Source organism: Saccostrea cucullata, unplaced genomic scaffold (assembly GCF_032062105.1).
Source record: "Saccostrea cucullata isolate Sc308-1 unplaced genomic scaffold, CSIRO_AGI_Scuc_v1 ctg4, whole genome shotgun sequence".
NCBI classification, from domain to species: domain Eukaryota; kingdom Metazoa; phylum Mollusca; class Bivalvia; order Ostreida; family Ostreidae; genus Saccostrea; species Saccostrea cuccullata.
The window spans coordinates 523971-551956 of record NW_026920828.1 but is presented as its reverse complement, the minus strand read 5'-3'; the positions used below and the strand labels follow the sequence as shown (position 1 = coordinate 551956).

The window sequence follows — 27986 nt, the reverse complement described above, 5'->3', positions numbered from 1 at the left end:
ATTACTGCCATTCACTGAAAAGATATAAATTTCTGATAACCATGAAAAGTTATGTCATTTCATTTATTTACAAGCTATTGTATAATTTGAGACATGATTAAATGTAAACATAATAATTCTTTACATTCTGGTGAAAGTGAATTCTTCAGTTATGTACCTGGTATACTGTAAATGTACTATATTTGGCGCGTAAGATATTTGGCGGAAATTGGATTTTGAACAAGTTCGCGTCGATTTGATTTAGTGCATATCTTAATAATCTTCTTCGATATATGTGAGAGTCATTTAGCGTTGTACTTGAATTAGCGGATATTGCTTTCCGCCAAAAATGCTAAAAAGAATACACAGCCAAATGTAATATGTTTACAGTATATTTAGGGGATATAGATAAAAGATGATCATTATAGCTCCTGAGTTAATAAATAGTGAAATTACATTTGTTCCTGAGTTAACATGGTAATGAACTGCACTTATCAATCCAGTGAAAATTTTGGTCTTTTGTTTAATTTTTTTGTTTTGGTCAAGTTAAAACTGTCCTGATGATTTGTGAGTCCTATCACGTCTTCATGTCCTCGCTGTAAAGGACCTGGTGAGTCACAGTCAACAGTTTCCACGTCCTCCTCAACACTGGCACTTCTGCTCTTCAAACCATTTGATAATTTTGTATCGGAGAAATAAAAGGGATCCTTTGAATCAGTTCTTGTAACCTCTTTCTTTTGTAATAATGGTTCGCCAACAAAGAATTTCTCTCGTTGAGCACCTGTTTTACTTTCACTTTTTTTTTTCTTTTTCATGTGGAGAGCATTTGAGAACATCAGTCTTTTTCTGGGATCTGCTTTACTGCCAATGCTATGTAACTTTTTGTTCGGTGATTCAGCACGTTTATGTACATTCTTCTCATCTCTAACTATGTTAACATTGGTTTCGAAAGAAGTGGACCAACTCCTTTTACTTTTTGTAAGATTCTCGGGGTGGTTTGACTTAATTGTATCTTTAACTTGGTAGAAATCGTTCCAGTCTCTGTTCCCTTTATGCATTTTGATTCTGTCGTAGGCTGGGGAACTTATTCCTGGTTTTGTGTTTCTGTCAGTCAGATCACCTCGGTCTCCTTTCTGTTTATTAGTTTTGAATCTGTTGTAGGCTGGAGAACTTATTCCTGGTTTGGTGTTTCTGTCAGTCAGATCACCCCAGTCTCTGTTCCATTTATTGGCCTTGATTTTGCCGTAGACTGGAGAACTTATTCCTGGTTTAGTGTTTCCGTCAGTTGGGTGTTCTGGGTTACTACACATCTTCGTGTCCCTCTCCTCCTCTTCAGAACTGCTCGCCTCATTCTGTGGACTGGGAGTGATGTCCCTTCGTTTCCTGTCTCCTCTTGAGTGGTCTTTTGATTGAACTTTTCCAAACCTCTCTTTTTCCATTACATTCATTCCCTTTCCTTCCCAAGCCTGCTGTAAATTTCTCCTGTTAATTGTCTCTGATGGCAGATGTTGCACACCTGGGCGATCTGTTGTGGAATTTAAGGAAGTGGATGATATTTTGCTGGACTGTATTCTACAGAGTCCAGAATGGCTAGGGGGAGCTCCCATCTGGAACCTTCTGCTGCTGTTACTTAACACATCAGATTTTCTGGAGCCAACCTCCATATTTTGCTTCAGTGCACCACATGAGTGAGTTCTGGACTTTAATTTCTTAGAAGCAATACTGTCAAATGTTTCACATGGCCAAGAACTTTTGATACTTGCACTAGACTTTGATGAGCAGTAATCACCTTCTGCCCCTCTACAATTTTTGTGACTAGGTAGAGGACACTCCTTCTTGTCTATCTCCATCTTTCTGTCAGCATCAACTCCTTCTATCTCACTGAATGAAGAATGAGATCCTGATCTTCTTTGTGTTGATATCTGGGAATCAGAAATTCTCCTCCTCTTCAGCTCTAAGCTATCAGTGCTGCCCCGAGACCTCTGATCCAGGTCTTTCTCAACCATTGCTTGAACTTCATAAATCTCTTGCATTAGTGATTTTAATCGCCTGTCATTACTGCTGGAGCTTTCCTCTTCCCATGGAGTTACATTTTTGGACATTTGCTCAACTTCATCAAGTGACTTGCTATGACGCCGTTTTGGCTGTTCTGAACTTACGCGGAATTTATCAAAGATGGAATGTTTTTCATCAGTTTGAGATGCTCGTCCTTTAGGAGAAACCTTTGGACTAGATTTTTTTTCACTTGAAAAATGGAAAGGTGAAATTTTTACATGTCTGGGAACTTTCAAGTCCATATTTGGTTGTCTATCAACATCTGGAAGAGAATGATATCTCTTGGTTCCCCTTGGGGAGACACTTTTCTGAAGATTTGGTCTAAATGAGCCGACCATTTTAACCTTCTCAGTTTTGAAGTCTTCAGTGTCTATAGGTTTGAGGATGTGGACTTTGTGCAGTAGGTTTGGTTTCAGCTGATCAATCTCAAGGGGGTCTGACTCGGACGGAGAGCCTTTCCTTGGACAGGAGTTTAAAACTGTAACATAACAGTAATCAAAGTCACAACATAGAACGGTATCATAGTCTTCACTCTTATGAATTTAATTTCATTCTCCTAAATTACCTGGGAGATTTTGTGTAGAGGGCAGGAGGAATGCTATAGGTAGTTCTGAGGCGAGAAACGGATGCTGGGCAGCCTTCAATGGTGTCAGTCTATCAGCTGAAAAAGGAACACCGATAAATAACAATGATGGAACTATTAACCCTGATCTTAAGGTGGACTGTTACGTTTGTCGTACCTGGACTGTACCTCAGGAGACCAGAGAGGAAGTCTCGGAACAAATAGTCCTGACACCCAAGTTTCTTAAACAGCACACCAGAGGCTGAAATTAAAGACATTTACTGAATGGAACCATGTTTAAAATTAATCAATATATATTATATTTTAATTTATTGGTATTAAATGACATGCCACTGCTTTATAAGTTGACTTTCCAGATACATATGTAATCTTTAATAGATCTATGGGTGAATTGTATTATAACCATTATACATACTGTAAAACGAGAATATTTGGCGCACTACTAATTTTAGCGCCTTTGGCGCAAGAGCCCCTGAGCACTAAAATTTATTGTGCGCTAAATGATTTCTAAATATAACTTTTGTGTGTGTACAAAGCTTTTACATAAGTACATGTAAACCGGAACGCGCGATTACGTAATGTCGAAGGGTCATTGGATTTTATATACACACTAGCACTGCACATGTTCGGAAGACAGAAAGTTCTGCCAAATTATAATTTAATTAAACTATTGTTACCCCGGTAGTGTTTTACTATACAGCAATCAAAATTACCTGATTATTATCATTAGCACCTTCAAAGTTTGGCTTCTCGGCGTGTCAATCATCTATCGCCTCGAGGTAAACGATGCAATCAAGCATGGCGATTGAGCTTGCAGACAATACCTGATTAGGATTACCATTTTATCTAAGTAATTTTCTGTCGATGCATGCATTGTTTTAATGTGATTTAAATGAGTAAATACTCCATTTCTTTTAATTGAAAATAGAAATAAAATAAATTTTAACATTGTACAATGTCCACTTGTTAGCAACACGTACCGCGGTAAAGGTAACGAATGTTTACTGATATATGGGGGTACTAATGTGTTTCCGTGCTTGACTAACCAAAAAGACAAATACGGGTGTGGATAAAAAAAACCCAAAATATCACATTTATAATTATATTTTACTGACAAGTGCAAGCGCTAAAATTTATTTGCGCCAATGCATTCCCACTTGCGTTTGCGCTAAAATATGTATGCGCCAAATTTTCTCGTTTTACAGTATGTTAACTTGCAATTTTGTCTTTGTGCCTTCCAAGTTTGCAGACTGATGAAACTAAAGTACTAGGGATGTGCGATTTTATCGCTTTACCAGTATATCACAATTTTTAATTGCCTGATACGTATCAGATAGAGACTTGGAATATTGGTATTTAAGTACAGAATTATAATGTCCAGAAGTATGTAGAAATAGTTCATTTATTTGTTCAATCTTTCAAATTACACTTACAGGAAGTGTAAAAAATGTTGTAAACGGTAAAAGAAAGATATTTTAACATCCAAACAAGTTTAATATTACATATGTATGAAAAGATTTATCTACATCTGTATTAAAGCTATAAAGCAGGCTACACACGCTTTCTTGGAATACTCTAGCTTTTGTACTATTCTGTATACTGGCACTAAAAATGTGCAATTCTTTATTAAGTACATAATGCTGCATACCATCTTTTTGCTCGCAGACATTGGTGTATCCCTTGAGGTCATCATAAAATTTGCCTTTTTGAAAGACATCTCTTGGGAAAGGGCCCAACAGTCTGGTCATCTAGAATAAAAGTTCTACATGTAAATATGTAAAAACCAGCAAATTCAGAGAAATGTGGTCTCCACTTTTTTTTCTTAATGGGTCATGATTCAAGGCATATATTGTATCTGTCTTGTCTGTTCTGACTTGTCTTTCCATTATGCAAAAATGTTTCCATATTTGAAAAAAAAAATAAGCAAAAGGCTACAACCAAGTCAAAACTTGAAAATCAAACTGGTATATCAGGTCATGTAAGAGGTAAGGGATAAAAAAAATCATATTGAGTGCATCTTGTCACAAGTAATGCACATTATAATAATAATGAACTAGAGATATGTCCATAGGACATGAATGCCCTGCCGAGGATATATTAGTAAAGCAACATGAAAATTTGTATGTGTATGAAATTTGATCAGTTTGGTTCAGGTAGGGCTTATACTTACTTGGGAATAAAAATGTAAGTCAGATCCAGCATCCAAAGCAAGTCGAGTAGTGTCCATCCCTAGATACATCATCCATGCAAGATTGGTTCAGGGTATATAGTTACTTTGGAATGAAAATATAGGTAAGATCCAGCACCCAAAGCAAGTCTGGTAGTGTCCATCCCTAGATGCATCATCCATGCAAGTTTGGTTCAGGTAGGGCTTATAGTTACTTTGGAATAAAAATGTAGACCAGATCCAGCATCCGAAGCAAGTCTGGTAGTGTCCATCCCTAGATGCATCATCCATGCAAGTTTGGTTCTGGCAGGGCTTATAGTTACTAGGGAATGAAAATATAGGTCAGATCCAGCATCAGAAGCAAGTCTAGTTGTGTCCATCCCTAGATGCATCATCCATGCAAGTTGGTTCAGGTAGGGCTTTTAGTTACTTGGGAATGAAAATGTAGGTCAGATCCAGCATCCGAAGCAAGTCTGGTAGTGTGCATCCTTAGATGCATCATCCATGCAAGTTTGGTCTAAGTCGGGCTTATAGTTCCTTAGGAATGGACCTGCTCCAATAACTTTAACCTGGTCACTCATCTGGAAAATGTAGGTCAGATCCAGCATCCGAAGCAAGTCTGGTATTGTTCATCCCTAGATGCATCATCCATGCAGTTTGTATCAACATGTGAAGTTTGATAACACCATCTTGAATGGTATGTTTAAAACTGAGCTAAACACTAATTTAAGAAAAGTGAGGTCAAGGTCAAAGGAAAGGTCAAGGTCAAAAAATGATGATGCAGTTGCATGGCTCTCATCAATATCTATCAGCATATGAAGTTTGATGAAAATATCTTGGATAATTTCTTTGAAACTTAGCTTTGAACAGAGCTAAACGCAAAGTGTGACGGAAGGACAGAAGGACGGAAGAGGGACATGACAAACACTATATGCCCCGGGCATATTCATGGCGAGGCATAAAAAAAAACCTTTACAACCAAAGAGATTTTTTTTTTCAAAATAAGTAAAAAATCATGATCAAGATAATGACCTTCAAGATATCTACATGTACATTGCCTGTTTGTCAACAGAAATTAATCATTTTTTCACTATATCAAATGCTGGATTTTATCTTTATCTATATTTTTTGCATTACTTCATTACTTGGTAAAAATTAACTTGACTCAGAGTAGGCCATGTACATACCTCTTTGATGATGGGGATTTTGGAGGTCCCTGGGAATAATGGTGCTCCAGAATACAGTTCTGCCAGGATACATCCTAAAGACCAAAGGTCAATCTCTGTACCAAAGGGAATCCCAAAGAGAACCTAAAAATAAATACATCCTAAAGACCAAAGGTCAATCTCTGTACCAAAGGGAATCCCAAAGAGAACCTAAAAATAGATACATCCTAAGGACCAAAGTTCAATCTCTGTACCAAAGGGAATCCCAAAGAGAACCTAAAAATAGATACATCCTAAAGACCAAAGGTCAATCTCTGTACCAAAGGGAATCCCAAAGAGAACCTAAAAATAAATACATCCTAAAGAACAAAGTTCAATCTCAGTACCAAAGGGAATCCCAAAGAGAACCTAAAAATAAATAAAGCCTAATGACCAAAGGTCAACCTCTGTACCAAAGGGAATCCCAAAGAGAACCTAAAAATAGATACATCCTAAGGACCAAAGGTCAATCTCTGTACCAAAGGGAATCCCAAATAGAACCTAGAAATAAATACATCCTAAACACCAAAGGTCAATCTCTGTGCCAAAGGGAATCCCAAAGAGAACCTAAAAATAAATACATCCTAAAGATCAAAAGTCAATCTTTTTACCAAAGGAAATCCCAAAGAGAACCTAAAAGTCAACAAATGCTAAAGACTAGGAATCCCTAATAGAACTTATAGAGTACCATCCTACAGACCAAAAGGAATCCCACACAGAACATAAAAATAAATAGAGCCTAGAGACTGGAAATTCCATACAGAACCTAAAATTTAGATACATCCTAAACACCAAAGGTCAATCTCTGTACCAAAAGCAATTCCAAATAGAACCTATAAATATAAAAAGATGGATCCTAAAGACCAAAGGTCAATCTCTATACCAAGGGGAATCCCAAAAAGAACCTAAAAATAGAAACTGAATACAGGGTTATTTTCACAATGTTATTTTTGCCATTTCACATTTGCAGACAGTTTTGCCCCGTTTTAAATTTGCCCAGTCATAGTTTATTTCAGAAAGGGGTGAAATTAAAGAGGGGCGAAATATGTATATGGTTACCTGACCAACAACCCTAATTTTTTGTGCAAACTCAAAATTTTTTCTTTTTTTACATTCTGAAATTTCATATCTATATGTATCATTTAAATTCATCATTTAATAGTAAAGGGTTAACTAATTTGTATAGGGAGAATGTAAACCATTTACTGATCATCTGAATTTCATTTGATTTGTTCTTTGTCGTTTATCATTAGACGCCCAATTTGAAGATGAACTTATGAACTCCTCAGAGTGATCAGGCGGTGATTAAACAACTATCATGCACTATGTAAAATGATTTGCATGCTTGGAGAAAAATAATTGCAAAAATTGATCCTGGAATTAGATCAGGAGATTTCAACACACCAAAGAGAACATCAATTTCACCAGTTCCTTTTCTGTAATTCTGAACAACTGGGATTAAATTTCACAGGATCAATATAATAAAATCATTTAAAAATTCTGCTTAATGACAGAAAAATCTGTTATACTGCACCAATTATGTGTTTAATCAATCATATCTTAATTTTGTAGTCAAATTTAACGTAACAATCCATTGTGTGTAAATAAAAGAGAACACAGCGGTAGACAAATTAATGGAGAAAATGGGGGACCACTTCCTGTTGCCGAGTTAGAGAGTGACGGATGATCTAATGGTGTCATCGCCATAGCGATTAAGGGAGGAAACTACTGTCGAGCAGGGGCATTGTTTTCAGGCCGGTGATACTAATTACCTGAAATTTAATGGCTATTTCTGAGTTCAGAGTCAGTCATAAGGCTAGAATTTCTCCCATCAAGGAATTGTTTTGAGGAATAATTGGCCACAAAATGTAAAATATTTCATACAATTAATACAGTGCTTGGTTCACCTAGAACAATGCCTGAACTTCAATGAGTATAAAATTTCTAAACAGTCTAAATATTCAACATCCTGCAAATGTCAAGAAAAGTAATGAATACAGTAAAACATTAAATTTTTACCATTGATATTATAAAAATATTTCAGATCTTTAAATTTTCACTACAGATGATGAGTAATTCATTCTTAAGTCCTTGTATCTGAAGTAAGGATGAGATCATGGATCATTTAATGAAACATTGTCAATACCAAAAGCTGGTAATTCAATTGTGTATCTGAAGCTGTCAAATTATCTGAAGCACATGTCATCTCATTCCAAACACTTTATCAAACAATCGAAAAATTTTCTATTAGCTGAGCCCATTTCCCAAGAATTGGCCATATTGCATGTCAACTTTGATTTTAAAGACAGAAGCCCTTGTTTTTCTTCCGAGAGTTACATCAGGAGATTTTGGGTCTCCCTCCACTGAGCGTTTGTTATCAATCACTTTAAACAGATAAAACAATACTGTTAATACTTTAATGAGCAGAGTCTGTCTCTAAGGACTGGAAATGAGGAATGACAAGCGCTGATAAAAATTCTTAGCCCTGCACATTAAGTAACTTGTCACCAACAATGATGAATAGCCTCCAGATTAACTCACACAAGTCAGGTTTTATAAAATGTTTTGGAGGAAATTATTTCAATTTAGCTGTAGGCTCCAAAGCCAGCCTATCCCCTGGGGTCTGGTACAGAGGTAAAGAAATCTGTGTTCCCTTTTTAAAAATTCATTTCTTCATCTAACCATTTCTTCAAAAAGGTTGAATGTAAATTTCTCCGCAATCTGCCCAGGAGTCTTAGGGAGAATGGGACACGATTATAATTAGATTATCTGAGCAATCAGCACAGACAACTAACTGGTAGAAAATTAATGGACTGAGATTTAACAGGATATTCATCTCTGCTCATGAATAAACATGTAAACAATGAATATTGTAAAGAAAACATGGAAAATCAAAGAACAAACTGTACCAGACATAGGGAGAAATGATTATTCATTTTCTTAATCTTTTCTTAGCCGACTTAATAAATCAAAAAAGTGTCAAACCAGGATTTTTTGTATAAAAGACTTGATTAATTTCCTAAGATAATTTTCACGACAATTAAATATTTCTTCTAAATGCAAGTGTACCTGTAAAACAAAGCTTAAAATTTATGTCACCCTAAATTAAGTTTGGGTGACATATTGTTATTGTTAAACCTATTTTTAATCTTTCCTATTGCATTTTCCTTTGTTAGTTGATGGATTTGAAATCATATAAATAAAAAGATAAACAATGAGGATTTTGAATAAATTCCTGTAATTTTCAGTGGCTTCCAGTCCTACCTCTGGGGCTCTGTATAACAAAGTCTGTAGTTCAAAGTCTTTGAAGTACAAGGCAACCTCCTTAAAATTGTTGTGGATGGCATTCCCAAAATCAATGACTGTCACAGAGCTCACATCAGAGGCTAGTAATACAGAAAACAACACAGTCATGAAAAAAATGACACATACATGTATATAATATTCTACATATTGAATGATGCACACACCTGCTTACCCCTTGTCTTACAAAGGTGTAAATAGCTATATCTCACAACCAATCTCAATGACCATTTAGTGTAGGAAAAAATTGTTAATTACTTAATTTTTTTTTTGTTTCTTTAATATTAAAAGTCATGAGTAAATGTTCAAGAGTACAGAAATCGAAAACATAATATGTATGCAGATAATGAACAGTATTCAAGCTCAAAAGTCCAACCAAACAATAACAAGAGGCCCACGGGCCTTATAGGTCACCTGAGTAACATGTAACAACTTTCCAACAACCGAATTTGGTTTGACTATTTTAAACCAAAAGCCTTGAAATTCACAATTTTGAAAGAGGCACCATTGTTTATCATAACTATACACCTAGCATTCTTATTTTGGTTACTTAATACCCAAAGGCAGATCAGAGTAACAGAGAGAAAATGCATGTCCACTTTATAACAACCAGTTGTGCACACCAACCCAGAGGAACCACTGACCCTGGGGACACATATTTCAAAATTTTGGAAATTTATAATTTATAAATGTCATTTCATCAGAAATGGGTGATTAATATCAAAAAAGCAGATTTCAAAGTATTACTTTATTTTCAGACTATGTAACCCCCCCCCCTCCCCACGTCTGAAGTACCCCTAACGCAGGGGCAATGAAATTAACCATTTTGGAAGAGGCATCTTTCTTCATCATAAATATATACTTAGATCATTGGCATTATACCAAGGAGCAAAGGAAAAGATTTCCAAAGAATTCATGTGTTTTCACAATATAATCATTATAGAGCCCAACCCTAACACCAGAACCCCTGACCCATGGGTCATGGAATTCACAAATTGGGAAGAAGCATCCTTCTTCACCATAACTATGTACATAGTTCATTGGTTTTATACCTAGGAGCATAGGAGAAGATTTTCACTATATAATCAACAGAGCCCCGCTCTAACACCAGAACCCCTGACCCTGGGGCCGTGAAATTCACAATTTTGGAAGAGGCAGACTTATTCAATATAACCATGTACTTGGTTGGCTTATTTCATACCCAGGAGAAGAGAAGAAGATTTTTTAAAGAATTAATGTATTTTCACTATATAAACAATTAAAGAGCCCCACCCTAACACCAGAACCCCTCACCCATGGGCTATAAAATTCACAATTTTAGAAGAGGCATTCTCGGTCATCATAACTATGTACATAATTTATTTGTTTAATACCCAGCAGCAGAGAAGATTTTCAAAGAATTAATGCATTTTCACTATATAACCAATAGTTGATGGTTGAGCAGTTTCAGAGAGGAAGCTGAAAATGTTCAAATGTTAACGCACAGTGCACGATGCACGACGACGGACAACAATGGATAGCAATAGGTCACCTGAGTTTACTCAGGTGACCTAAGAATCAGGAGCAGAGCAACAATTGACATCTTAAAATCTGAGGTGGGATCAGGTGCCATGGAGGAGTGAGCTTCCCCTGCCAACTGGTCGCACCCGCTATGGTCCCATAAAATTCACGTTTGTTGAGAAAAATGTGCATTAAATCTCATTAAACATATAATCAGCAAAACTAAAGGACAGCTCTCTGCCAGTGCTATTCTTTTAATTAATTATTTATTATTAGAATTTTATTTTTTGGCAATATCTTGAGACAGACTGCTGCAAAATTTCTCTCTTGCATACATTTTTTATAAGCATTGATACACCAATAACCAGAATTCATTAAAATATTGTCATGCTTATACAAAACAAAATACCAATCTCGTGAAAATAAAATGTGAATATGTTGTGATTTACAGTTATCATCATAAATAATATAAATTGTTTGTATGTTTCCGGTCACATAACTCCCAAATTTAATTAGGACATAACATTTATTTTACCCCCTCCCAATGTATTTCTCCTCTTTCTAAATTTTTTTTGTTTTAATCTTCAGATGATCTCACCATCTTTCTTTTAGATTTAGAGAAGAGACATATAAACCTGACTAATTAATATGAGAAAATGTGTACTTTCCTTTATCCTTAACAAGAGGCCCAGGGGCCACATCGCTCACCTGAGCAACTGGCTATGTAAAACTTAAAGCAAAAATCAGTTCAGTATTGAAAAGTTTAAATATAAAAGTGGGTTAAGGGAGGAGGGGGCATTGGGTATTCCAAAAAAAAACTTCAATTAATACTTCCTATGGATACTTTTAAATAAATATGATATATAATGACTTTGCTGTTTATACGATGAAATTTTTTTTATTGATATAGCCTTTGTATTCCTTTGTATAACTATGATCCACTTCAACAGCTCCTCTATATTTTGGTTGGTCATGATTTGAACAAACTTAATCTACACTACCTGAGGATGCTTCCATATAAATATGAACAATCACAGCTTAGATGTTTCTGAGAAGAGGATTTTTTAAAAGATTTTTCTTATGTATTCCTAAGTTAACTTTGATCCCCCCACTGTGACCCTACCTTACCCCTGGCGGTCATGATTTGAACAAATTTGAATCTACACCACATGAGGATGCTTCTATATAAATATAACCAATCATGACTTTGCTGTTCTTGAGAAGAAGATTTTTAAAGATTTTACCCATGTATTCCTATGTTAAACTTTGACCCCCATCATGGCCCCACCCTAGCCCTTGGGGTCATGATTTGAACAAATTTGAATCTCCACTACCTAAGGATGCTTCAACATGAGTTTCATCTTTCCTGGCTCAGTGGTTCTTGAGAAGAAGATTTGTAAAAGATACCATTAATTTTTCACTAATTCATAATTATCTCCCCTTAGAAGAAAGTGTTGCCATTCATTTGAACAAAATTGAATCCCCTTCACCTAAGGATACTCTGTAGTAAGTTTGGTTGAAATTGGCCCAATGGTTCTTTAGAAGAAGATGAAAATGTGAAAAGTTTATAACGACAAAGCCAACAACGACAGACAACAGACAAATTTTGATCAGAAAAGCTTACTTGAGCCTTCGGCTCAGGTGAGCTAAAAAAGTAACAAACTTAAACAGCATGGTGCGGCTTGGTGCCATACTAAATGGTGCTTGTTAATTGAATCTGAATTAAAGAATTATTGGAAAAGGAAATTAAAACGCATAATATTCAACAATTTTGTTTTTATTTTATGACTTGCGAGCTCACATCTCATTTTTCACTTGAATACTTAATGAATCAAGTAACCCTAGAGGGAATTAAAAATCCCTGAAAGAACATAAAGGTTTTAGAATGGTTATAAAGTACTGACAATAACCCATAATATTTCCATTATCATGAAAATAAATCCCATAGAAAATTACCCATTTCCTTAACGTTAGAAAATCACGACGACAAAAAAGGTACAGCACCTGTAACAAGAGAGCTGGGTAATTCTAGACCGTTTTCTGACTTTCTCTAATTGTCTCCTAAATCTCCACACAGTAACAATTTCAGACTGTTTTTCTATTATCCACGGCAACTAAACAGATCAAATTAAAACCTCATTATTTGTTTTTTATTGGAGAATTTCTCCTTCCTTGACTCATAAAAATGGTATCTGAATGGAGCCCTCCTCTCCAACTTAATAACATTTTGTGTATTGCTGTTGCTGGTATTCTTTATTATGAATACTTGATCTCTTTCACTCTTTAATATCAATCTTAACTGTTTTCTATCACTTCTAATGATTACACATTATGAGTACGCCAAATTGAAATTAAATTTTATCGGATTTCACCATCAAAGAAAGTAAATTAATGTGGATTAAACACAATGGGTGGAAAATAAAGGGCGTCTTACTGCCTCGGCGAAGGTTTGTCCCTGTGACAGGGACTACAGAATTGTCAAACGTAATCTCTCCGTGGAGAGATCTTTACAGATTTGCGTGCTCTTTCTGCTCACATTAATTCTGAATGGCTGAAAGCTTCTTAAGTAGAACATGTAACTGACAATAAATATTGACTAACAAAGTGAAATTGGACAATAGATCAGCACTTTGATTAAATCCACAGATTCTTAGTCAAGAGACGAATTACGAAATCACGACCACGGCTACAGCGAGTGTGACTTTAATCATCCTAGGTGCAGTTACCCTATTAGCTAATTTAATCTCTTTGTGACAATTGGACCGCTATGTGGCTTTCATCACAATTACCCTGGTGTCATATAAACTGTCGGACTAAGTCAAGGCCAGCCTCCTTAACAATTAATTCACTGCATCTCTTAAAACTAAAAAGCCAATATCTTGATAATTATCTCATAATTTGAGCTTCTGGTTGACAATCTAACCCTTATGAATCTAATATACTGTTTCTTTTATTAAAATTATGCAACATTATACGACTAGTGGAATCCATAAACAACCCAAGTGCAATAAAATAAAATAAGTAGCAGACTACAACTGACCCTATTTGTGAAAGTCAACAACTTAAATAAAGCCAACATAATACTAGGTCACTTGAACAACTTTTTGATAATCTGTCAAAAACACTAAGCACGGTTCAAATGTTATCAGTTTAAGTAATGCAAATCTCACATCATATTTTTTTCTTAACAGTTTGTATCTATTCTGACAACAATATTCAAGAAAGTTTTGTTTAAACATGTCTTAAAGTTACTTGACAATGTTCCTGCTCCAAAAACTTTAACCTGGTCACTCTTTTGGAAAATGTAGGTCAGATATATCCGAAGCAAGTTTAGATTGTTCATCCTCAGATGCATCATCCATGCAAGTTTGGTCCAGGTAGGTCTTATAGTTTCTCGAGAGTCACTCATCTGGAAAATGTAGGTCAGATCGAGCATCCGAAGCAAGTCTGGTAGTGCCAATCCTTTGATGCATCATCCATGCAAGTTTGGTCCGAGTAGGGCCTGTAGTTACTTGGGAATGGACCTGCTCCTAAAACTTTAACCTGGTCACTCATCTGGAAAATGTAGGTCTGATTCAGCATCCGAAGCAAGTCTGGTAGTGTCCATCCCTGGATGCATCATCTATGCAAGTTTAGTCCACATAGGGCTTATAGTTAGTTGGGAATGGACCTGCTCCAAAAACTTTAACCTGGTCACTGATCTGGAAAATGTAGGTCATATTCATTCGAAGCAAGTCTGGTAGTGTCCATCCCTAGATGCATCATCCATGCAAGTTTGGTCCAGGTAGGGCTTATAGTTAATATACCTGCTCCTAAAACTTTAACGCTAACGCCGACACCGACGCCAGGGTATAGCATAATCTCATCTCGACTTCGTTTTATTAAAACAAAGAGAAACCAAAGCTGTATGATGGGACTATTACTGCCTCAGTCATTACTGCCATTGCTGCATAAGCAAATTCAACACAGCATATCTGAAAGACCAGAGTTGTTGTTTTATAAAATATTGGTCATACTCAGGGTCCATACCTTGCATCAGACCTGCTGCAAAACTGTAGCTCTCTAATTTTTTTTTTTTGTCAGACTGGAGAGCTACAATGCCTCCATTGAAAATAGTGCATCTTTATTGTGCTCAAAAAAGTGTGCTGAATCTTGATTTACTTCTCTGTGTTTTTCAAATGCCATCTAAAACAAGAGATGTTTGTAAAACACTTATGCCCCCCTCCCCCCATATTGGAATTTTTCCAAGTCCAAGGGGCAAAACTCTGTCAAAAATGGCACGATTGTACCCAAAACAGAACTTGACCTAGATATTCATCTGATAAATCAGTATACTAAATTTCATCTCAGCAGGTGCAACAGTTGCAAAGAAAATGAACGGAAACTACAAATAATTGGAATTTTTCTAAGTCCAAGGGGCATAACTCTGTCAAACATAGGTAATCAGAGATTACAGAGCTCACCTCAACGTGTGTTGTCTTTAAGTAAGGCAAATTAAGTCACACAATTAACCAACAAAAAGTGTACATCCAAAAATGCAAAATTTATGCAATTTTGATACTTTGGAATAGACCTATACAAAAACTAAAAACGAGTTCTTCATCATGAAAATGTAAATAAAATCCAGCATCTGAAGCAAGATTGAGAGTTTTCATCCCTTGATGCATTATTTAAGCAACTGGTTTATACAAGCCTTATAGTTTCTTGGTGATAGACTTGCACCCATAACTTTTACGAGGTCTATTTCTGGAAAATGTATGTCGAATTCAGCATCTGAAGCAAGTCCATTTGTGTGCATCCTAAGATGTATCATCCATGCAAGTTTGGTCAACATAGGGCTTAAAGTTACTTGCAAATGAAACCTGTATAAAATAATTAACCTTTCCACTAATCCAGGAAATGTAGTCAGATTCAGCATCCGAAGCCAGCCTAGTAGAATGCACCCTTAGATGTACCATCCATGCAAGTTTGGTCATTATAGGGCTCAAAGTTACTTGAAAATGAATCCTGCACCATAAACTTTAACCTGTTTACTCGTCCAGAAAATGTAGGTCAGATTCAGCATCCGAAGCAAGTCTGGTAGTATGCATCCTAAGATGTACCATCCATGCAATTTAGTCATTATAGGGTTCATAGTACACTGTACCTTGAAAATGAAACCTTCACCAAAAACTTTAACCTGTTCACTCAACAGGAAAATGTAGGTCAGATTCAGCATCCGAAGCAAGTCTAGTAGAATACATCCTAAGATGTACCATCCATGCAAGTTTGGTCATTATAGGGCTCAAAGTATCTTCGAAATGAAACCTTCACCAAAAACTTTAACCTGTTCACTCAACCGGAAAATGTAGGTCAGATTCAGCATCCGAAGCAAGGCTGGTAGTATGCATCCTAAGATGTATCATCCATGCAAGTTTGGTCATTATATGTCTCATAGTAACTTGGAAATGAAACCTGCACCAAAAACTTTAACCTGTTCACTCAACCAGAAAATGTAGGTCAGATTCAGCATCCGAAGCAAGTCTAGTAGAATACATCCTAAGATGTACCATCCATGCACGTTTGGTCATCATAGGGCTCAAAGTATCTTCGAAATGAAACCTTCACCAAAAACTTTAACCTGTTCACTCAACCGGAAAATGTAGGTCAGATTCAGCATCCGAAGCAAGGCTGGTAGTATGCATCCTAAGATGTATCATCCATGTAAGTTTGGTCAACATAGGGCTTATAGTTACTCGGAAATGAGACCTACACCAAAAACTGCACCAAAAATGTTAACCTGCACCAAAAACATTAACCTGGTCATTCCTTTGCTGGAATTGCAGCATCTGAAACTTTGACTGGTACAATGAAACACACTAGCAACATCTTCCATGCAGGTCTAATCAATATAGGACTTAGAAGTACTTAAAAAGAAAACTGCTCCAAAAAACTTAACCTTAACCCGGGACGCCGACGCCGACGCCGACGCCGAGGGTATCACATAAGCTCCCCCCAACTTCGTTGAGGTGAGCTAAAAATGGTGCAATCATACCTAAAACAGAACTTGACCTAGATATTAATGTGATTTATCTGTATACAAGATTTCATTTCAGTATGTGCAACGGTTGCAAAGAAAATGAACGGAAACTGCAAATAATTGAAATTTTTCGAAGTCCAAGGGGCAGAACTCTGTTAAAAATGGTGCGATCGTACCCAAAACAGAACTTGACCTGGATATTCATCTTATAAATCCGTATACTAAATTTCATCTCAGTATGTGCAACGGTTGCAAAGAAAATGAACGGGAACTGCAAATAATTGGAATTTTTCTAAGTCCAAGGGGCATAACTCTGTTAAAAATGGCGCGAACATACCCAAACAGAACTTGACCTAGATATTCATGTGATATATCTGTATACTAAATTTTATCTCAGTATGTGCAACAGTTGTGAAGAAAATGAACGGAAACTGCAAATAATTGGAATTTTTCTAAGTCCAAGGGGCATAACTCTGTCAAAAATGGCGCGATTGTACCCGAAACAGAACATGGCCTAGATATTCATATGATATATCTGTATACAAGATTTCATTTCAGTAGGTGCAACGGTTGCAAAGAAAATGAACGGAAACTGCAAATAATTGGAATTTTTCTAAGTCCAAGGGGCATAACTCTGTCAAAAATGGTGCGATCGTACCCAAAACAGAACTTGACCTAGATATTCATCTTATAAATCAGTATACTAAATTTCATCTCAGTATGTGCAACGGTTGTAAAGAAAATGAACGGAAACTGCAAATAATTGGAATTTTTCTAAGTCCAAGGGGCATAACTCTGTCAAAAATGGCGCGATCGTACCCGAAACAGAACTTGACCTAGATATTCATGTGATATATCTGTATACCAAATTTCATTTCAGTATGTGCAACGGTTGCGAAGAAAATGAACGGAAACTAAGTGGACCGACAGACCGACCAACAGACAGCAGCAAAGCAATATGCCCTCCCTTCTTCGAAGGGGGGCATAAATATCACTAAGTGTGTTTCTAACATTTTACTATTCCCAAAACAAAACATTCCATATTACCATTGTTAATAGCTCTAATTGGCCTGAAATTGTTACCATGGAAAATATGCCAAAGAAGAAGTCTCAATAAGGCATTATCTGTGGTCCCCGGTTACTCGTCAAATTTGAAACTTTCATTAAGACACTTAAAAAGTAAATTTTATTATTCTCTCATGTCTGTACTATTTGTGTCAACGTTTAAAAATGTCAAATAATTGAAATAGACAACACACAAAGCTGTGTTTTGAAGGTGGGGTCCTTTGACTTTCATGAATATCAAAAGAAATTTGTGACAGGTACCCACTTCACAGCTTTCGTAAACATCGAGCGCAGATTTGTTCAAAGTCGAGATTAAAATATGATATGTATATCACATTAATACAGATTGTGTGGAAATATCTTTGTTGAACAACCTTGCGCTGTATGTTTTCTACTTAAAAGTAGCAAGATTTTGAATCTGTTTTGTGAGTACATTTACATAAGATTAACCTCTTGTTGACCTGCTAAAAATAGAAAATATGTAACGTGATTCCATTCCGCCACAGGTGAATACCTCCGGAAAGCGTGTTTTCTCTAGGAAGCGACACATGTAGCTCGTATTTGAAAAGTGCAGTCACCAGGCTGAGCTTTTATTTTTTGAAATTCAAAACAAGGTTCCATAGTCTTCGAAGAATATCACTCAAGTCATGTTAAATTTCAAATGGTGATTTTCATGGACATGATATTTTAATTCTCATACATGTAATCGCAATTTTCCTGGTCAGTGCGAACAACACAATAATGTACGAGTAGATGTATATAAATACACTTTAAATCAATTTCTTGCGAAAAAGAAACAAACAAGCAAAAATACCAAAGACGTTACAATTTCTTCACATTTAACCAGTCTATAAAAACAAATGCACAGTACTGACCTCTTCAATATTCAAAGAAACCTTACACTTTTGTCACATTTTGAATGTATTAGTAGCATCGATTTTGAAAGTGGGGGAGCCAGCCACAGAATTTTTTTTTACTTACCTGAAAGAGTTGACAAGCCAAAAAAAAAAGGAAAATTGCACAAAGTCGAAAATCCTATAATCCAGTGGGGGTGGGGGTGGGGGTAGAGGCAATTTTTTTTCACTACCAATTCCTTTCATTATCCATTTTTAGCTTAAAATACTATATTTCCTTCATATTAATTTTCTTTACTGTATAAAGGGGGGGGGGGGGGCTTTCGGCAAACATTTTCAATAGTAAAAGTATTGTTGGCAAAAAAAGTGGGGGGCCAGGCCCCCTGTTGCTACGTGCCTGTGCGACGAAGTAGATGAATATTGAGTTTGAATTTCATTTACCAATCTTGTGATATTTATTATTAAGAATCCTTATAAAGTATAATAATTATGTTTCTCAACAACTGTTTTTGAAGTGATTATACACATGTATATTACGCGATTGGTACACGCCATGTATATTTTAGACAATAATAGATGAGTGTATCGGAATATTCATTGCGGAATTTAGAGCAAAATTAAGAAATAAATATACATGTCAGGCATGTAGTATTAGGGGGAGGGGGTGACCCTTCTTTTCAGAGATAAATCTTTAGTCCCCCCCCCCCCCCCCCCCAAAAAAAAAAAACTTTCTTATGGCTTTAGGCTGGTACGATATGAATAAACACACATTGAAATTGTTGTTTTATTTTTCAAATAAAAAAGAATAATAGTTTGATGCCCACTCCTACATAATCGATTTTTTTTTTCAAGTTTGGAAGAGTTTAACTCTTTCCTTTGCTTTATCAAACTTCTGTTCAGGTTTATCGTTTATTTTTTCTCAGCTCCCCCTTTACAAAGGAAAGGAAGACTTAAGTGTATTTCTGTGTGTATTTACCATAATTTATTATTCGATCGCTTGTACTTTTTAAATTGTCATATGGAAGAAAATTAATATAGGGGTTAATATATTTGATAGATGCATTTATAGATTATAAATTTTAAAAAAATCAGACCAAACATACACCAAGAACAAAAAGAAGACCACTCACCAACGCCAAATTAAGAAGAATACGAATAGTGCAAAATAAAATTATTATTCTAACCCCTACTACATTGTTAATTATTTCTTATCTCATACTAATGTCCACCATGTCTTCCTTTATATAGTACCTAATTTAAATGTCTCCGCCCATGTGTATATAAAAGAGAAACCGTACTCTGTCCGAAAGAAAATGTTCCGGAATTTGTATGTGCGGTAGGTGTTGAAAATTGGCTTTTATTTCTTGATACTCAAAGTCATTAATAATGATTGTACAAAATTTTAATCAGAAATACTATGTTATACACCATGAAAATAAAAAGTATACCATGTCCTCAAGTATATTCTGTAAAATAAGGGCGAAAAAAGGGACCAAGCTACTATACTTAAGTGGAAAACTCCTTTTGCAAAGATCAATTTATGTGCACGTAGGTTACCTGATTTGAGTAAAATGTTTTCTGGTTTGAGGTCAGCATGAATGACATTCTGCTGCTGTAGAAATCCGAGGGTTGTTAACAGTCTCAAAGTCACCTTCTTTATGCTGGGTATCAACTACAAATAAACATACACGATTGATTTAAATGACATTAAAAGTAACATTTATACTAGCCACAGACTCGTACAGTAAAACTTTTATAGTATGAATGTATGGAGATAGCCAAACTTTACTGATTTTTGTTGTTAGCATGTTTTACTGTTTGTTAATTGATATACCTGGTCTCTGTGAAATCCTTGGAATATTCGAGTCAAGGGCTCAGGCACAAGGGGCTCAAACACAAGGCAGAAGTGGTCGTCCAGCTCAAAAAAATTCTACAATATAGTTGAATTCATTAAGGTGATATTCCCCTTATGTGGATCTTCAACAAGAGTTGTTGAAAAAGACATAAATTCTTGACAAAACCTTGAATCATAGATTGACGTTAGGGGTGGGACGATATACCGATACATATCGATATTTTCATCTAAGATACGGTTTACGATACAAGCATTCAAACATCGGTACGAAATGATACACGAATGACCTATCCAAAATTGAAAATGAAAGTACAAGTCTTTGGAAAATGGCGGCTTGTACGAAGCGAAGAGATGATGTTTATTGAAAACACACTTTAGAACTAATAAGTCTTTGTTTAGGGGTAAAATGTTTTCACTTTTAAGCAGCCTCGGAAGTTTGGACAAGAAAAGTTCAGTATGTAATGCGTGCTTTACACAGAAAGCATCGTGTCTAGAGCATTTGATATTTTTATTATTGTTAGTCCATCTCGTATTTTTTTTTTTTTTTTTTTTGTAATCTCAGCTTTGCTACAGACTTTCAGCAAATTAATAAAAATGTAAATGTGATGTTTTTAAAACTATTTTAGTCAGTGTTCTCTGCTGAACTACACAACTATTTGTAAACAACTTCTTAAAAGTAATTTGGTAATAATAATATGTACATGTATTTTTGTTTTTGTAAAGTTTTCGTGAATGATATTGATGAACTTAGAGTATTAATTTCAAAGCACACATGATTTGATATAGAATAATTTGTTGATTTAATGTCAAGGCAAAAAATGAAATAAAGTACTAATTCTTTTGAATAGTTTTATAATTTATCATGTTGATTTAATGACAAGACAAGAAATGAAATAAAATACTAATTTTTAAAAATAGTTTTATAATTTATCAAAATATCGAGATACGTATCGTATCGTGCCAATATATTGAGATACGTATCATATCGCAAGATTTGTGTATCGTCCCATCCCTAATTGACGTAGTACAAATCAAGTTGCTCAAAATGACAAAATAGAAACCCATGGCTAGCAAAGTTTACATAACCCCTATCTAAAATTATTCATTCTTTGTTTAAAGCTAGACTCCATACCAGTAACTGGACGACTCTGGAGGCCTTGTAGGGGTCAGCCACCTTAAGGGACCACAGGAAGTGGATCTCCTGATAAGCCAGGTGCCCCCAGCTTTTGTGGAGTATCTTGATCACCACCAGGGAGTCTGAGTTAAACTCATCCTGAAAAACATACCCAGTACATACAGTTCTTCACCAATGTTAATACATAGAAAATAAAATAAGTACATGAAGAGACTGGAGGGAGATGAGTTAGTTTTCTTCTTTTTTTTTAAATATAGAGCAGTGCAAAATTGAGGACAAATTCAAGTTTAGAGTATCATTTGATCCTGAAGTCTCAAACATGTTTACAGGCATTGAAAAAGCAGATACAAATCAAAATTACAAAGGTCGGAATCCTAGGAAGATTGGGTTTCAGAATCTAAAATTATCAATTTTTTTTTGCAAAAATATGCCCATTTGAAACAACACATCATTTAAAATGAATTTCTGGCAAAATTTAGAAATTTTGTAATTTATTCACTCTAAAATAACTGTTCTGTTGTTCATCTGAGCATAAAGGTAAGAAATAAACATATGAAATGCCAGGAGCCCTTTCTATAATAATAAGGCCTAGAAAAAAAATATGTTTGTTTCCGCTTTCCCGACCGACCCTAATTTATAGTGCCGACCCTAAATATTTTTTTAATGCTTTTGTCCCATGATGTGCAAGATTTCAACCAGGGAATTATAACCTCCAACTCTGCAAGCTTTTCAAGACAGAAAGAAGTTTGGGTCACCTTTCAATTATAAGTTAAGTCCCAGTAATGCTTGAAAACACCATTTCTTTTGTCATTAATGTTACTTCTATACACATTTTGATTAAAGAAGCAAAAAAATTTTTTTCAAAAAAAAAAAAAAAATTGCCTACCTACCTACCCTATATTTTTTCAGCCTGAAAGCGGAAACAAACATATTTTTTTTCTAGGCCTAACGTGAAAAATTCAACAGACAAAAAGTGATTTGAGTTATCTCTCTTTACAGATGTTTTAGATCTGTTTCACATTCTAACAAACACGGGAATATGTCAAATATAGAACTTGATTTTTTTGATAAATGTGTTGTATGAGAATATCACTCACAATCTGCTTCACATTTTTTATGAAAGTGAAGTACATGTAAAAGAATATTGCATATTAAATTGCTTAATAAATATGAAGTGTACAAAATGTTTCACATTTTTATAAATATAAATGTGAATTTTAGCAAGAAAATATTTCTTCTGCAATATTTCACATCCGAAATTCCAAATAAATACATAGTTACAATATTACATGTTGCTTTTAATTTTATTTCAAAACATGATGTGTTAGAATATTACAACTTTAACTGATTTAAAATGAGCAAAATATAATGTTACAGTGTATCTGTAGACTTCATTACATCATAAAATCAAACTTATGAAAAATATATCAGATTTTTTTATATAATTAAATTTTAAACCTTTGCGAAGATCTGTACGGATGACTGTCCGCGCGTCCTCGGGGACACCTTACTCTGGACTCGGTAGCGAGAGGCTAACAAAGTGTTCTTCTCTGGAACGAAATGGCCGTGGATATCTGTAAACTGCCCGTACTCTATTAATAGATTAAAATCAACACATTTCCTGTTATCTGAGTAGTTTTTGATTACCAAATAAAAAGGTTTTCAATCTTCTTATTTATTTCAGTTTATCTTTTTAATCTGCTATGATTATCTATGATATTTAATACTGTTATATACTTTTTTTGTCTTCAAGTATAATAAATTACATGCTTTAAGTGATATTTGAAACCTACTTTTCCTTTAAATCCTTTACTTGTACATATATAATTAAAATCTCTGTATTTTGTAATCTAACATTTGATTTTTATACAATTATGCATAGTCTTACATACATGAAATAATAATTACATAATAGATGCTTATGGATTTCAATTCTCTCACATTAAAAATTCTGACAAAATATTTTGATATATAAAAGGAAGGTGACTTCATTCGTTATCCAAAAGTGCATGACACAGAGATATGTCCGTGGAAAAATACTAGAAAGATATACAAAAATACTTATCACCACGGAAATAATGCTATCTTAATAAGGAAATGACCTTGACCTCCTACAAGAAGTTGTAGAAAAAAAAACAAAATAAACATGTCACACCCTTATACGACTAGTGATTTCAAAGTTCAGCATTCAAACTCTTCTAAACAGAAATGAGTAACATGACAAAAATGAGGCCATAATCAAAAAGGTCATGAAAGTACATGTACTAGAAAACTTGGAAAAAAGTTCAGCTTTGTTCTTGAAAGGAAGATTTTAAGAGATCTTTCCAATACATGTTGGTACCCCAAAAAAGACCACAAGGAATATACAGTTAAACTTTTGTGGATAGACAGATGGACAGACAAAAGACTATATGCCTCAGAATCTCCATTTATGGGGCCCGAGGGTTGATGTGACATATGATATGGATTTTAGTATGTAGTATTCTATTTATTTATTTATATTTAAAATACTTAATATGTGAGTTCATATGTAGTCATTGAAGAATGACATTTTTCTTTAAAATCTAAAAGTAGCAATTTTAGTTAACTGAAAATAAATTAAGACCACAAATGTCATTAAAGAATTACTTTATATGAATATTTAAATAAAATCAAGTAAATAAACTTTTAAACTTTACACAAACGTTACCTCCGGTTTGATATGGATTTTCGGCCCGCCGGTCCGAAACATATGGATTTTCGGACCAGTCCGTGATATGGTATTGTGACGTCACACGTATCTCACCGTGCAAAATTGGTTTATTTACTACTAAGTATATGGTAAATACCCATAGCATACTATCAGGTATGTATTATGACAGATTACAAATTCACTTTCATTGTTTTACTAGAAATCTATGAGTCCACTTACTAAATTTAAATGTATAGTGATACATATTGTATTGCTGGACTTTATTTTGATACATACAGCTGAACCTTGGCATCATGAATACCATTATATTGAATACTTTGGATATATCATAATGATTTGAAAGTCCCAACCACTTATTCTCAAAGTATTTTATTCTCAGTTAGGCCAGTCTTCACAAAAAAGAAACTCATCACAGGACAATTGGACAGACAGTTAAAAAATTTCACAGGACCAAACGGAATTTCACCAGTCCAAAACTTTTATCATATAATGATCATAACAATGTTTCTTAATATCATATGAATCAATAAACAAATAACACATTAAACAATTACTGTATAATCCCTATTAACCGCCCCGGGCGCTTAGAAAATTGCGGGAAGGGGGCGGTTATTTTGATATTCTTGCTATAATTTTGAATGTCATATTCTAACTTCAAGAAATCTTTTGGAACAAAAGCAAATAACAGAGAACCACTAAAAATTGTCTAACCTTCCTTTAAATTAAAATAATCCACCCAAATTATGCTATATGACTCATTTTCCCACCTCAAAATTAGGGAATAGACAAGGAGAACAAACTTGTATGTATAACTTTCACTTTCCGAAATACATGATTAGGTCGTTCTAAAAATCTTTCACTTTCAAGAATATGTTATGTATGAGTTACCTAATAACGAAGTTTAATCATTTTCACTTTCTTCATTATGGTTGACTTTTGATACGATTCTGGATGATTTTGATCACTGTACAACACAATTGAACACATTAAACAATTAACTGAATTGTTTCTTCATCTACCCTGGTACTGCCCCATCTATTTTAAAAACATCGTGGTGGAAGTTGGTTTTAAAACAATCACGATCAACAAAACGGTTTTAATAATGTGTTTTGGTATTAGTTAAAGCATCTATATGAGGAAATAGAAAATATAACATTTAAACCCCAACCAAGCAGATTTTCACCTGTTTTGTTCCGTGGACTGGTGCTTTTGGGATAGACTGTTAATCAGTCTCTAGAATGTTTTTTCTTTTTTTGCCCCACTGAGTTTGAGATTAATAAATTTTGGCTACCCAGGCCTAAAATTCATTACCATACAAAGGAAGAACTGATGCATCATGGGATGTTATCTTAGTGAATAGTTTCTTCAGTCCTCCAGTGACATAGGCCGAAAAATGGATCTGTGGTGGATTTATATGTATCAGCTTGTCAGAATGTCTGAAATAAAAACAAGCACATTCAGTGGGAGATGTATCTGGGTACATGCAATACAATACAAATTGAGCAAATAATTATAAAATAAAACAAGAGGCCCAGGGGCCACATCGCTCACCTGAGCTCTGGCTATGTAAAACTAAATGCAAAAATCAGCTAAGTATTGAAAATAATAAATATTAAAGTGGGTTCAAGTGGGGTCATGTTTTGAACAAACTTAAATCTACACCACATGAGGATGCTTCCATATAACTATGACCAATCATGGCTTTGCTGTTCTTGAGAAGATTTTTAAACATTTTCCCTATGTATTCCTATGTTAAACTTTGAACCCTGACCTGCCATCATGGACCAACCCTACCCCTGGGGTCATGACTTGAATCTGCACTACCTGAGGAAGCATCCACATGAGTTTCATCTTTCCTGGCCAAGTGGTTCTGGAGAAGAAGATTTTCAAAGATTTTCCCTATGTATTCCTATGTTAAACTTTGACCCCCCCCATCATGGCCCCACCACACCCCTGGGGGTCATGATTTGAACAAAATTGATTTTACACTATATGAGGATGCTTCCAAATGAGTTTCATCTTTCCTGACCCAGTGGTTCTGGAGAAGAAGATTTTTAGAGATTTTCCCTCTGTATTCCTATGTTAAACTTTGACGCCCCCTCCCCATCATGGCCCCACCATACCCCTGGGGGTCATGATTTGAACAAAATTGAATTTACACTATATGAGGATGCTTTCACATGAGTTTCATTGATGACAACGACGACAGACAACAGACAAATTTTGATCAGAATAGCTCACTTGAGCCTTCGGCTCAGGTGGGCTAAATGCTATAAAACACCATAATAATTAAATTAGGAATTAAAATCAGCATTCAATATCAAAAGATATATCAATATCATTCTACACACAGTGATCTAGCTGCAGAACTGCATGTAGCTCTCCGAAAAAAAAATATATTGACAGACCAGAAGGCCACCGATTGTAAAAACTGTATTTTTATTGCGCATAAAAAGTTGCGCTTAGTTCTGAATTAATTCTTCCAAATTCTTACCTCAATCGTAAAAAAGATAGATTTCAAAAAATTCCTTACTCTTCTGTCAAGTACTCTTGTACTTCTTGTACGAGGTGTGTTCAAGGACCGAATTATCTTGCAAACCAAAATTGCTGTATAAATAGAGGGAAATTTCGGTGATCTTTATTTCAGGGCCAGGAGAACTATCGACAACAATTATAACAGATGTTTTGTTGTGGATTAAGTGTAATAATCAGTTAGGAATACACAGTTAGTAATATTTGGAGATGACTTGACATGCAGTTGAAAAACATGGAGAAATAAATCTTGAAACAGCACCTTTTTTGGTGCGCAATAAATATACAGTTTTTTTTTCTATGGGTGGCACTGTAGCTCTTCAGTCTGTCAATATTTTTTTCGGAGAGCTACAGTTCTGCAGCTAACAGTGATCCAGATTTGATTCCAACCAAATTAAAATGAACAATCTTAAAAGTAGGTACGCAAATTATTATGTTTACAGAAATACTTCTAAATCACAATTTTTCAGTCTGTTGTCAATCCAGACTTAGTGTGTTATACTAAGGACTTGTAACATGTTCAAATAATAAAGTAAACAACATTTACTTTGACATTTAAATGAAATTATTACATCTAAACAAAGCACTTTATGTCTCTCCTAGTTTCAACAAATCGTGGATTTTTGTTTTGTTTTTTCAAAAATCTGAAAACTGACAGAAGTAGATTAACATTGAGTGTGTCTGAATTAGTTAAAAACTGGGAAAATAAGATGGTGTTCCTGAAAAGGAAGCATGGAGGAAATTCGGATATTTTATAATGTAGTTTACCATCCGTGAACAATAAATCTAAAGAAAGCTGACCGTATATTTTTGGAATTAAATTTAGAACTCTTATCAGCAGATCCATTTTTCATCCCTTTATCCTAGAACAGAGATCAAACTAGAAAATTGTCATGAAATCTTCACAATATGCTAGTTTTACGGTGTTTTTAATGAACCCGCGAAACTGTAAATCCCGTAAATCTGACATGCGGTAAAAGTAGTAATGCCAACTCCAGATTCACTCGGTTTGAAGTGTTAAAAAATAGCTTCATACTTACCA

General features: G+C 35.0%; 1 protein-coding gene across 2 annotated transcripts; it reads right to left on the bottom strand.

Annotated features, from left to right (window-relative positions):
- Positions 1–2: 2 nt before the first annotated feature.
- LOC134258403 (probable serine/threonine-protein kinase yakA) lies at positions 3–27900 on the bottom strand. Of its 2 annotated transcripts, XM_062740940.1 has the most exons (13): positions 27746–27900; positions 25724–25848; positions 23179–23312; positions 21718–21858; positions 20565–20660; positions 20288–20402; positions 9254–9375; positions 5972–6094; positions 4266–4365; positions 2775–2858; positions 2600–2695; positions 1187–2512; positions 3–1099 (listed from the first exon to the last, which is right to left on the bottom strand). In XM_062740940.1, the coding sequence occupies exons 1-13, from the start codon at positions 27796–27798 to the stop codon at positions 474–476; spliced, it is 3141 nt and encodes a 1046-aa protein (XP_062596924.1). In that variant the 5' UTR covers positions 27799–27900; the 3' UTR covers positions 3–473. The 2 variants fall into 2 exon arrangements, with proteins under 2 accessions (XP_062596924.1, XP_062596923.1); XM_062740939.1 differs by having other exon boundaries at positions 3–2512.
- Positions 27901–27986: the final 86 nt, after the last annotated feature.